The sequence below is a fragment of the Geospiza fortis genome, unplaced genomic scaffold (assembly GCF_000277835.1).
Source record: "Geospiza fortis unplaced genomic scaffold, GeoFor_1.0 scaffold16, whole genome shotgun sequence".
NCBI classification, from domain to species: domain Eukaryota; kingdom Metazoa; phylum Chordata; class Aves; order Passeriformes; family Thraupidae; genus Geospiza; species Geospiza fortis.
The window spans coordinates 9,682,294-9,692,741 of NW_005054302.1; the positions used below are offsets into that span (position 1 = coordinate 9,682,294).

The following is a 10,448-nucleotide window of genomic DNA, read 5'->3' on the forward strand; positions in this document are numbered from 1 at the left end:
GTTAGCAGCATCTAACAGTAGCTAACCCCTTATGTGCAAGGAAACAAGCTGGGTGGATCCCCTACAGGCAACCAACTCAACTCCCTTCTGCCTGTATTGACCCTGCAGAGTTCCCTGCCTGCTCAGCTACAGGCAAGGGTGGACTACTCTGACTCTACCTGCAGCTCTCATTCATCACCCTGACCAGGGAGAAGTCACCTTGCCATAAAAAGCCCACTGGCTGTGGCACAGTGCTGCAGCAAACACCCAGCTAATATAGAGGAAGTGCAGCTTTCCCACAAGTCATTCAACAGGCAAGCTGGCTTTATTATTTTTCAACTGTATATACAGGTAATCTGGGTCTTCTATACATTCCATTAACAGGAAATTCTTTACATTATTAACATAATAAATAACATTTAATCAGCTGTGCAAGTCAGAGCACAAACTTAATTGCACTACTACCAAAGTTGATAGCTCATCAAAGCACATACTTAAGTTAAAAGCAAGATGCCAGGACCAAATGGCACAATTGAGGCACTTGCAGTTTAAAACACCTGTGTGGTTTTTCTCACTCCTTTACCACCCAAAGCTGTCAGCTAGAGACAGGGTATTACCCCCTACCCTACATCATTTTCCTAAGGCAGGATTTCTGCAGAAAATTTTCACTTGATCATTAAGCAGTGTAATTCATAAGCTACTTTGCTCTTTTTCTAAGCACTCAAACATCCATTCCCACTGATGCTGACTAATGCAATGTAGCAGATCAAGAACCAGGGATGCCTTTTGAAGAGAGCCCCACAAAACACCTTTGAAGGGGTTTTACCTGTTCTCCCTCAGACACTCCCAGAGATGGAGCCATTGCAGCTGCACACAGAACAGAACTGACAAAAGCCCTCTACACCCAGGACTGCAGCACTGTTTTCACACGAGATGCATCCCAAGAGGCCTCCCAGATCAACAGCAGGAAATGGCATTGGCACATCACACACACACCAACCCACGTACGTGTGCAGTGCTTGGTGTGCTGGAACAAAACAGAAGGACTGCTGGAACCATAACATAGGGAACTGGGGGAACCCTACTGTTAAGATTCACTGGCCATGTACCTTGAAAATAGAATGTGATTTAAGCTAGACCATAATATATACAATCAAATGCAGGGATGGAGAGCCAAGAGCCTGTAAGCCTGTATTTCAAAAGTGTGCTTAGCATACAGTAGTCTCTTCCACACAGCAAGAAAGGCAGAATGTAAGTTTGGCCAGGATGCTTCAAGAACATCTCCTGCAGAAGAGTCAGTAGTCCCAGCTGACATCATCTTTCTGTAGAGAAGTCTGTATGGTCTGCATGTCTCTCAGCAACTGAAGATTTTTCCGACTCTTTTCCCCAGGCTTCACTTTGATGGGACCTGCATTCTTTCCTTTTGTGGTTACTGTAGTTGTTACTTTAACCTCACTGACTGGGAACCTGCTGTCTTTTATTTGTTTAGCAGAAGTCTTTCTGGACTTGCATTCTCTCTTAAGTCTCTCTAGCTGAAAGAGAAACCCAAAGAAAAACATTAAGAAGTGATCTTGTTTCAGTTTTATGTTCAGCAATTCTTCCAATCAGCTGAAATATCCCACCACTTATCTCACCCACGTAAGCAAATGGCTGTTTCCAAGTCACACTGGACAATAAATATTTTCCTTACAAAGCATTGTTATATTTGCATCTTTAGAGCTGTGTTTAGCTTACAGTGATGTACCTCCTCTCTAAAAACTGAGACGTTCGTTATGGGGGAACATTGCCATCAGGAATGTAACATAAAAAGATGCAGATGAAGAAAGTTGATTTATCACTGTTACCATCCAGTGATTGGAAAAGAAAGCAAGGGTTTTTTACATACATACTGGTAATTTTAATAGCTAGTCACTGTCAGAGGTGTAGCTTTGAAAGAATACCAGAGCTCTGCTGGGATGAAAAGGTGGTATCCACACACAGCTCTCTAACATCACGGCATGTGAGCCAGTCTCAGTACTCCCCAGCAAAGGCTGAATGGGGAACTGGACAGTCTGAGGTTCAGACACATTCATACACGCAAACCACAACACAGGTGGCTTCTGTAGCTCCCTCTCTGCAGGTGGTGGTGCTCCCTCCTTCTAGCTGACAGCATGCAACTATTTTCCTAAACCCCAGCTCCTAAAACTTTTGCCAACAGCACATGCAGCATCATTACTGCTGAGAACCACAGCACATCTGCTTCTCTGCAGCAGTTCCTCTGAAGATCATAAGATATCAATTTCACAGGTCCATTCTGCATGTCAGGTCTCAGCATGTGTTTTGTGTATAAATTACATCAGGTGAGGGTGAATAGTGGTTTGTATGAACTGAACCAGATTAAATACATGGGGTTAAGCTCTTTGGAAGAAATTCACTAAAATTAATGAAGACAAAAAAAACCAGGGAATCAGTATGCTTTATAGCTTTGAATGAAAAGGCTACACTATCCAAAACATTCTGAAAGTTATAAAATAGGCAAAACAGGTATTTTGAGTCTTAAAAGATGCAAATCAAAATATAAATAGGTCATTTACTCCAAGTAAAGGAAAACTGTTCAGCAATGTTCAAGAGAACAGATGCAAAAGCTCTGTCCAGGACAGGGTGAAGAGTGTGCACAAGGGTGACAGAAAGGATGTTTTTGCAAAAATACTGGGATGGATGGAGGTATGCAGACTAATTTTGGCACATCAAAGGTAGAATTAACTCTAGTTATTTCTGCTTTATGCAATTGCTGCTAGATTAGGATATAACAAAAAAAACCCTGCTTAAGTCAGCAACTCTACATAAGCATGATCACAGGCAAAAGAAACTCACCTGCAAACGATGCTTCTGAACTTTGCTGATTTGGTCTGCCTTTGCTTCCATCCTTTCCACTAGTGCATCGAGCTCCCTCTCCAGCTCTTCCCTCACTGTAGCACTTGGGGCCTCCAGGATGAGCTTTGACAGCTGCTGGTGATCACTAGCACCCAATTCAGACAGAACAAGGCTTGCATCAGTTTCCATTGGCTTCTATATCTTGTACCCAGTTCAGAAATAACACTTCTAGGAAACCATAGCACCAGCAGCCAGGCATGTTCAGCACACCATAACAAACCAGTAAGAACAGTTTTTGCTGGTTTGCAGCATTATTACAGTAGCGCATCGTAGTGACAGGCTGCTGCAACACTGAGTCTCAATAACTTAAACAGCTTCCAACTACAAGATGCATATTCAAAATGACCAAATAACCATTTGAGAGCTTGATCTCAGCACTCACTCAGTTAATATTCTGTGTATTTGTACCTACTGCAGCTGTGCAGTACAGTAACAACTCACGTTCTGTTAACCAGGACAAGCAAAACACCCAGCAAAGCTATCCTCTAATGGACTATTTGTCCAGATCCTGCTTTTGGCTAGGATAGCATTTTCATTTTTAGTAGCTGTTACATTGCTGCGTTTTGGATACAGTACAAAAATAATGTTTTTAACACTGATGTTTTCATTGTTGCTCAGCAGTACTTACCCTAAGCCAAGGGCTTTTCAGTGTCTCCTGCTATGCCAGTGAGCAGGGGCACAAGAAGCTGAGACAGGGAGGTATCTGGGATAGCTGATTCAAACTGGCCAAAGGGATATTCCGTACCACAGAACATCATGCCCAGTATTATAAACCAGGGGGAGTTAGCCACGAGGGGACAATTGCTTCTGGGGATGAGCATTGGTCAGCAGGTGGTGAACAACTGTACTGTGCATCACATGATTTTTTTACCTTCAGTTTTATCTCTCTCCCTTTTTCATTACATTTTACTTTATTTCAGTTACTAACCTGTCCTTGTTTCAGCCCATGGGTTTTTCCTTTTCCTGATTTCCCTCCCCATCCCACCAGAGCAGGGGGGCAGGAAAGCAGCTGCACGGTGCTTAGCCACCAGCCAGGGTTAAACCAAGAGAGTATTTTCTGGCACCCAACCTGGCCCATGAGGGTGAATGACAGATCTGACCAGAGTGTGCGAAGACAAATCTTTTCTAGGCACCGTTGTATTGGTTTAGTAGTGGCAGGTCGCAATGCTGGTTCATGGTGCCACGGAATCCCGGGCCACGACATTCCCGGGGAACGGGCGCCCTCCGTGCGCCGCGGGAGCCATCTCCTGGGGAATCCGTGTAACTACACCTTGCTCCTTCCCGGCTCGGCAGCCAAGCCTACCGGGGAGACGCGGTCCCACACCTCCGCTGCTGCTCCGGGCTAATTACAGCAGCCTTGGAGAACCCGCAATATCCCGCGGGAGCTCAAACCAGCGTGGTTCCAGTGCTAGGATCAGCAAGGTGCTGAAGGGGGTGCAAATCAGGGAAGGATTTGTGTCTGGGGGCAGTGAGCAAGCAGCTGCGTGGGACTGAGTTGCTGGTCAAACTACAACACAGAAAGCTACCTTCTACACTAAAGACAGGATAGTGAGGGTACACACCACAGGGAATCCCGAGTTTCTCCTCTGGGACCACAGGGAGAACATCAAGTGGGATGGAAAAGCTGTGCCTCAACCCTAGAGGCACAGGTATGTGAATTGCAGGAAAAAAACAAGCACAAATAGGAATTCTTCCAGGGAAGTTGCTGCTTAAGTCTTCAGTGGGCAGCTCCCAGACAGAGTGGCAGGGCTGATGTTATTCCTGATCCTATGGAAAGGAATTCTAATCCTTTTTTACAGGAAATGGAGAATCCTAGGACCAGTATTACAGGAGCCCTGTCTCCAGCCAGGTGCAGGAGAGGGACAACCAGGTGAACTGGACTGTGTGGCTCAGATGGCCTGGGCACATCAGCCCCATGGGAGCACAAGGCTTTAGCAGACCCTGGTGCAGTGTACCCTAATGCCATCAAGTTGTACAGGGGCAGAACCCACTTGTATTTCTGGAGTGACAGGGGCATCCCAACAGCTGATGGTCTTGGAGGCTGAAACCAGCCTGACAAAATGACTGGCAGAAGCATCCCATCGTGACTGGCCCAGAGGCTCTGTGCACCCTTGGCAGAGACTGTCTTGGGCTGGGGCATTTTAAGGATTCAAAAGAGGGGGCTCTCCACATAGCTGCCTTGGAGACAAAGGAAATGAAGCACCTGTGTACCCTGCCTTGTCTCTCAGAGGACCCTTCTGATGTGGTGCTGCTGAAGGTCAAAGAACAAGAGGTGACAGAATGATTTGGGTTGGAAAGGACCTTAGAAATCATTGAGATCCAAACTCCCTAGCATAGGCAGGGCCATTTTCAACTAGAACAGGCTGCCCAGAGCCCCATCCAACCTGACCTTGAATGTTTCCAGGAATGAGAATCCACACCTTCCCTGGACAACCTGTTCCAGGGACCATCCTCACAGTAAAGAATTTCTTCCTAATATCTCATCTAGGTCTACCCTCTTTCAGTTTAAAGCCATTACCCCTCAGGCAAACACTATACACCCTCGTAAAAAGTCCCTCTATTGTAGCCTCCTCTGAGCCCTGAAAGGCTGAAAGGCCCCCAGTGAGGTCTCTCTGGAGCCTTCTCTTCTCCAGGCTGAACAAGCCCAGCTCTCAGCCTGTCTTCAAAGGAAAGGTGCCCTCTGATTGTCTTTGCTGGCCACCTCTGGACTCACTCAAGCAGGCCCACATCCTTCTTGTGTTGGGGGTTCCAGAGCTGGACACAGCACTGCAGGTGGGGTCTCAGCAGAGCAGAGCAGAGGGGCAGAATCCCCTCCCTGGCCCTGCTGCCCACGCTGCTTTGGATGCAGCCCAGGACACGTGTGGCTTTCTGGGCTGGGAGTGCCCATGGCTGGGTCATGTCCAGCCTCTTACCCACCAGCACCCCCAAGTCACTTCAGCCATTAGCTACCCACCCACCACCTTTTCCTGGCCTGAAAGACTGTTATGACAGCTGAGTCCAAAGTCATGGACTAAATAAACTCAATGGACTAGTAAAGGGATTGTCCATAGACTACAGAATGATATCTGTGTGTACCTACATCAAAAGGCTGGAAAGGTGATGGTGGCTAACTGGGACATACTGGAAAGTGTGGGGCTTGGGCAGGATGTAACTGGTACAGTGTAAGGGATGAATACTGCCCATCACAACACAGGGGAGGGCTGGGTGTGGGGGGTGTGAGTGGCAGCAGGATCCTGTGCTGGCTGGCTCCACACAACAGTCCACTGCACTGGGGCCGTGACCACACTTCTCCCTCACCTCTTCTGAAATCAATACTGCTGCACATAAGCACAGGGCTGGTGTTCGGACTGTTTAGCAGAGACTCTAACTGCAAGGACAATTGACAGCCTCTGCAGCCAGCAAGACAAAGATTACATTCTAGAGATTTCCTAAACTAAGAACTTTCTCAGGCAAAACCTTCCAAGTTCAAAGCAACAAGGCAGAAATATGAAACATCCGCATTCATAATCTGCAGAAGAAAATATGCCACACTCACAAACTCATCTGTCCAAATTCATCTTGTAAAGTCAGCAACACTTCTGAGAGCTCTTCCTGAGATGAGGATGAGTCCATTGTCAGGGAAGGCCTTCTGCTTTTGCAAGCAGGATGACCAGAGCTGGTGGGTTTGGCTGGAGTGTCGTTCACCACATGTCTGTTACACAAAGCTTTGCTGTGATGTTTCATCAGGTGCAGCACGTGCTGCACGTTGGCAGTAACCGAATGACTGGGACTGGTAGACTGAAAGGAAAAGAGATTTCTTTTAAATGGGATTATCAACAACTTCATAATACTGGAGAGCATTCAAAAGCAGTGCCACTTTTGTTTTGCTGACAAGAATGTAATTTTTGTTTGAATTAATATGCACTAACAAGAACATCTTGTCAAGCAGCATAGTGCAGGCCTATTTTTGGAAATACCAGCTCAGCTAGTTGTCAATATCCAACAAGTATTTCAAAGACAATCTGTATGAAAAGTGTCAAAGAAAATTAAGTTATCTGACCACTGGGTGTCAGAAGTGCACCAACCCAAAGCCCCTTAAGGAGCTGCAGCTACTGGGCTCTAAGCTTTGGAATTAATCAGCTCACCTTACCAGCCACAAAGGGTACATCACCCAGACACAACCTGTAATGGGGCTGCACAGTGGAATGTCTGACAGAGCATTTCTGGAAAGAAAGAAGAGACAAGTATTTAGCAAAATTATAATACAGCAAACACCCTTTCTCTTTACTTTGTAGTAAAAGAGGCAACCTGCTCCCTCATCACATGCACATAACCTTATTTAACTCCTCAGTAATTGCCCTTCTCTTCCCCACATCTTACCTTCTCTGGCTGCTTAGCTTTTTTCCTGGGTTGTCTTACTTTTGGAGAAAGCAGTGGTGATGCTGCTTGAATCAGTAGTCTGTTGGTTTCCAGGCCTGTCTGAAGCTACAATTGAGGGAATAAGGGGAGTTACTGAAATTATATTAATAAATAATCAGAGACAGGGCAAGCAGAGAACTGCAAGAATTTTAAAAACATAGGCTCTCCAGAAGAAAGGGCTGCAAATTTTTAGGGTATTTTTGCAGTCAAAGGCCAACTTAAACATTAAATACTTCCTCTGTTAGCACTACTCATCAGTAATCCTAGTAAATTAGAGAATTAGCCTTAGTCCATTAGTCCCATGCAGGCAAGTGCCAAAACATCAGCTGTGCTTTACACTTGGCAAGGAATTGGGGAGCTCAAGCCACCCAACCATGATCAATTGATCCCATGACATATAGTTACTAAGCAACTACTCCTTCTGTTCTATTAAATTTGACAGTAAAAAACCCTCCAAATAAACAAACAAAAAACCACAATAAACAAACTAACCACCAAAGCAGCTGTTGAAAGAGTTAAGGTTAGAACTTCCTGTCGACAGTGAGAATCCTAACACGCTTTGCTGTTCAAGAGGCAGATACTGCATGGCTTTAGGAATCAGGTCCTGAAGAAGCATTCGCAGCACAATTTTCCATTATTCATTTGAGGTACCCCTTTCCCCATCACACCAAACTTATGGCAAAGGTTAATGTTAGAATGCTTAATGAACAGCACACTTTCAGGTTAGAAGACCACCCAGCATCCTTAAGGGCTCATAATCAAGAGTATGTTGCCTCTTTTTTGCTTCCCTGTACAATATTTTAATTACAATTATGAACAAGGGGGCCCATTTGTTGACTTTAATATATTGAAAGGTTGCCATGCATACTCAATTATGGATTAGTCTGAATTTCTACTCCTCTTCTCCAACTTTTAGTAAAGAAATCAAAGTTTCACTGCACATGTGGTGATAGGTTTCCAAAAAGTTCGGAGAACTTCAGAACATTTAGTACCTCAGGCAGAAGGAAAAACAAAAAAAGAAGAAAAAAAAAGACTAAAACCAGGATTTCACAATTCTGTGAGGCATATGGGGGGCACTTTCAGTAAGTTTAGCTGAAAAGTTGATAAAAAGGAAAAGAGCTAATTACAGTGCATACCAGTACAAAAGAAATTTCCTGTTGGTTACCTCAGCTGCTTTTTCCTGGACAAGCTTCCTTGCATGTTCTTCCTCATAAAGCTTCTGTTCCAGCTCTTTCATTTTTTTCTAGTCAAAGTTGAATCAAAATAATAGTGTTACTAATGAAACCATTGTTTTTCCTTCCTGAAGCCTACAATATTAAGAGCTTGCACAAAACCATGAGTTCATCTTACAACTTAAAGATAAATGGAGATTTGAGCATTAGAATTATTGCTGATGCTTTGCCTGTATAGGCATAAATACAGCAGTCAAAAGCTTATGCTTATCATTTAAATTGATTTTTCTATTCTTATTTTCACAATGGGTATCTGAACTTAGGTCACAGCCAATACACAGAGCAATACACAAGGCTCTTTCTCTTCAATTGTAAAAACACCCTAGACAGTAGGTTGCTTTGTGTACATGATCCCCCAAGATTGTGTACTCCAAAAGAGCTAACAAAGACATGTCATTATAAGGCAAAAGAAGACTTGCTTTATTTAGACCACTAATGGTATTTTTGCTAAAATCTGTAACTTACACTCTTACAAGAAAAGAATTTTTGAACATCTAGCCACCTTCCTAATAAAGAAGAAGGAGGAAAGGTTGTATGATGCCCCTGAGATACCTTTAATACAACTGAAGTAATTTCATCTTTTTATTACAAAAGCTTTAAGGCCTCTTTTGAAACTCTTTTTCAAAGGAAAAGGGTAACAGGGAAAGCACACATCTCTTTGTAAACCTCCAACAAGATGAAAACATTGTTTAAACAAGATACACTGAAATTCCCAATGTGAAAGTTATCAAATAATTTTCTGGCTTTATACAGCAATGAAAAAATAACCCAGAGCTCCAGTCCCCAAAACAATTTCCCTTCTCTTCCTCCAAAGACTGGTAATTCACAGAGCCACTAATCAAACTTGAGGCAGAAAAGCATGTTATACAGACGGGCAGCTGTGTTTGCACACTTATTTGTTTATAAACCCACTACATAGAGGTACTAAATATTTCAGTTCTGCTTTACTTAAGCATTAACTGCCGGAATAATGTAATGAGCTGTTATACAAAGGTGCTAAAAGGCAAAAGCCTGGATAAACATTGAGGACAAAGGCACTATATATAGGAACCAACTTTTTCTCTTGAATGAAAGAATTATTCTGATGAATTTTTTTTTCATTCAAAACAAAGATATTCCAGGTAACTTAAAATCATCTTCTGCCCTTTACAATTATTGGCACAACTCTTTATATCTATGTGGTCAGTCTCAAAGACCTTTTATTAACCTCTTAAGTTTTACAGAATTTTTAGTATGAAAATACTGAGTAAAATATTCTGTTTAAACTAAAGATTGACATGAAGCTGGGCCAAGGCTCTTATTCTGAAATGAATGAGTATTCCCTCAGCTACCTGTTCAGCTGCAGGGTGCAGCTCAAACTACACAGCAAGAATGTATCTTACTGTATCATCCATGACAGACCCTGTTAGAAATTATATATCCAACTTAGATTCCCTAAATACTTTTTTTCTTGCATATAGCAGAAGCTATTATCCAGATTACTGGACTGTCACTAAGAGAGGCCACAAAGCCAAGCAAACAGCCCCTGCCCAGCAGTGCTGCCCATCATGTAAGACAGCACTGCAAGGGGCAGCAGGCTGCAGGTCAGCCCCAGGCTGCCTGAACATCCACTCAATCACCAGGAGCCACTGCAAAAAACTTTATTGACAAAATAGAAATAAAATATTTCAGTGCCTATTTTTGATGTGTTTTGTAACAGAAAATTAATTCCATGCAACCACCTACTCATAGAATCCCAGAATCACAGGATGGTTTAGGTTGAAAGGGGCCTCTAAATGTCACTGAATCCAAGGGACACTTTCCACTAAACCAGGTGGTTGCTCAGAGCTTTCTCCAAACTCATCTTCAATGTTTCCATGAACAGGGCATCTGCCACGTCTGCAGACAATCTACTCCAGTGTTTTGCCCAATCCACAGAACTGGGGG

General features: G+C 43.6%; 1 protein-coding gene across 1 annotated transcript in view; it reads right to left on the bottom strand.

The window, feature by feature from the left end:
• Positions 1-277: 277 nt before the first annotated feature.
• The window catches only part of CEP57 (centrosomal protein 57), a 21,607-nt gene continuing 11,436 nt past the window's right edge, over positions 278-10,448 (bottom strand). Inside the window, exons 6-11 of the mRNA XM_031066057.1 lie at positions 8,456-8,533; positions 7,252-7,356; positions 7,017-7,094; positions 6,428-6,669; positions 2,833-2,977; positions 278-1,511 (exon numbers count right to left, since the gene is read on the bottom strand). Coding sequence (XP_030921917.1) covers positions 1,275-1,511; positions 2,833-2,977; positions 6,428-6,669; positions 7,017-7,094; positions 7,252-7,356; positions 8,456-8,533 — 885 coding nt within the window. The 3' untranslated portion in view covers positions 278-1,274. The remainder of the gene's footprint in view (positions 1,512-2,832; positions 2,978-6,427; positions 6,670-7,016; positions 7,095-7,251; positions 7,357-8,455; positions 8,534-10,448) is intronic.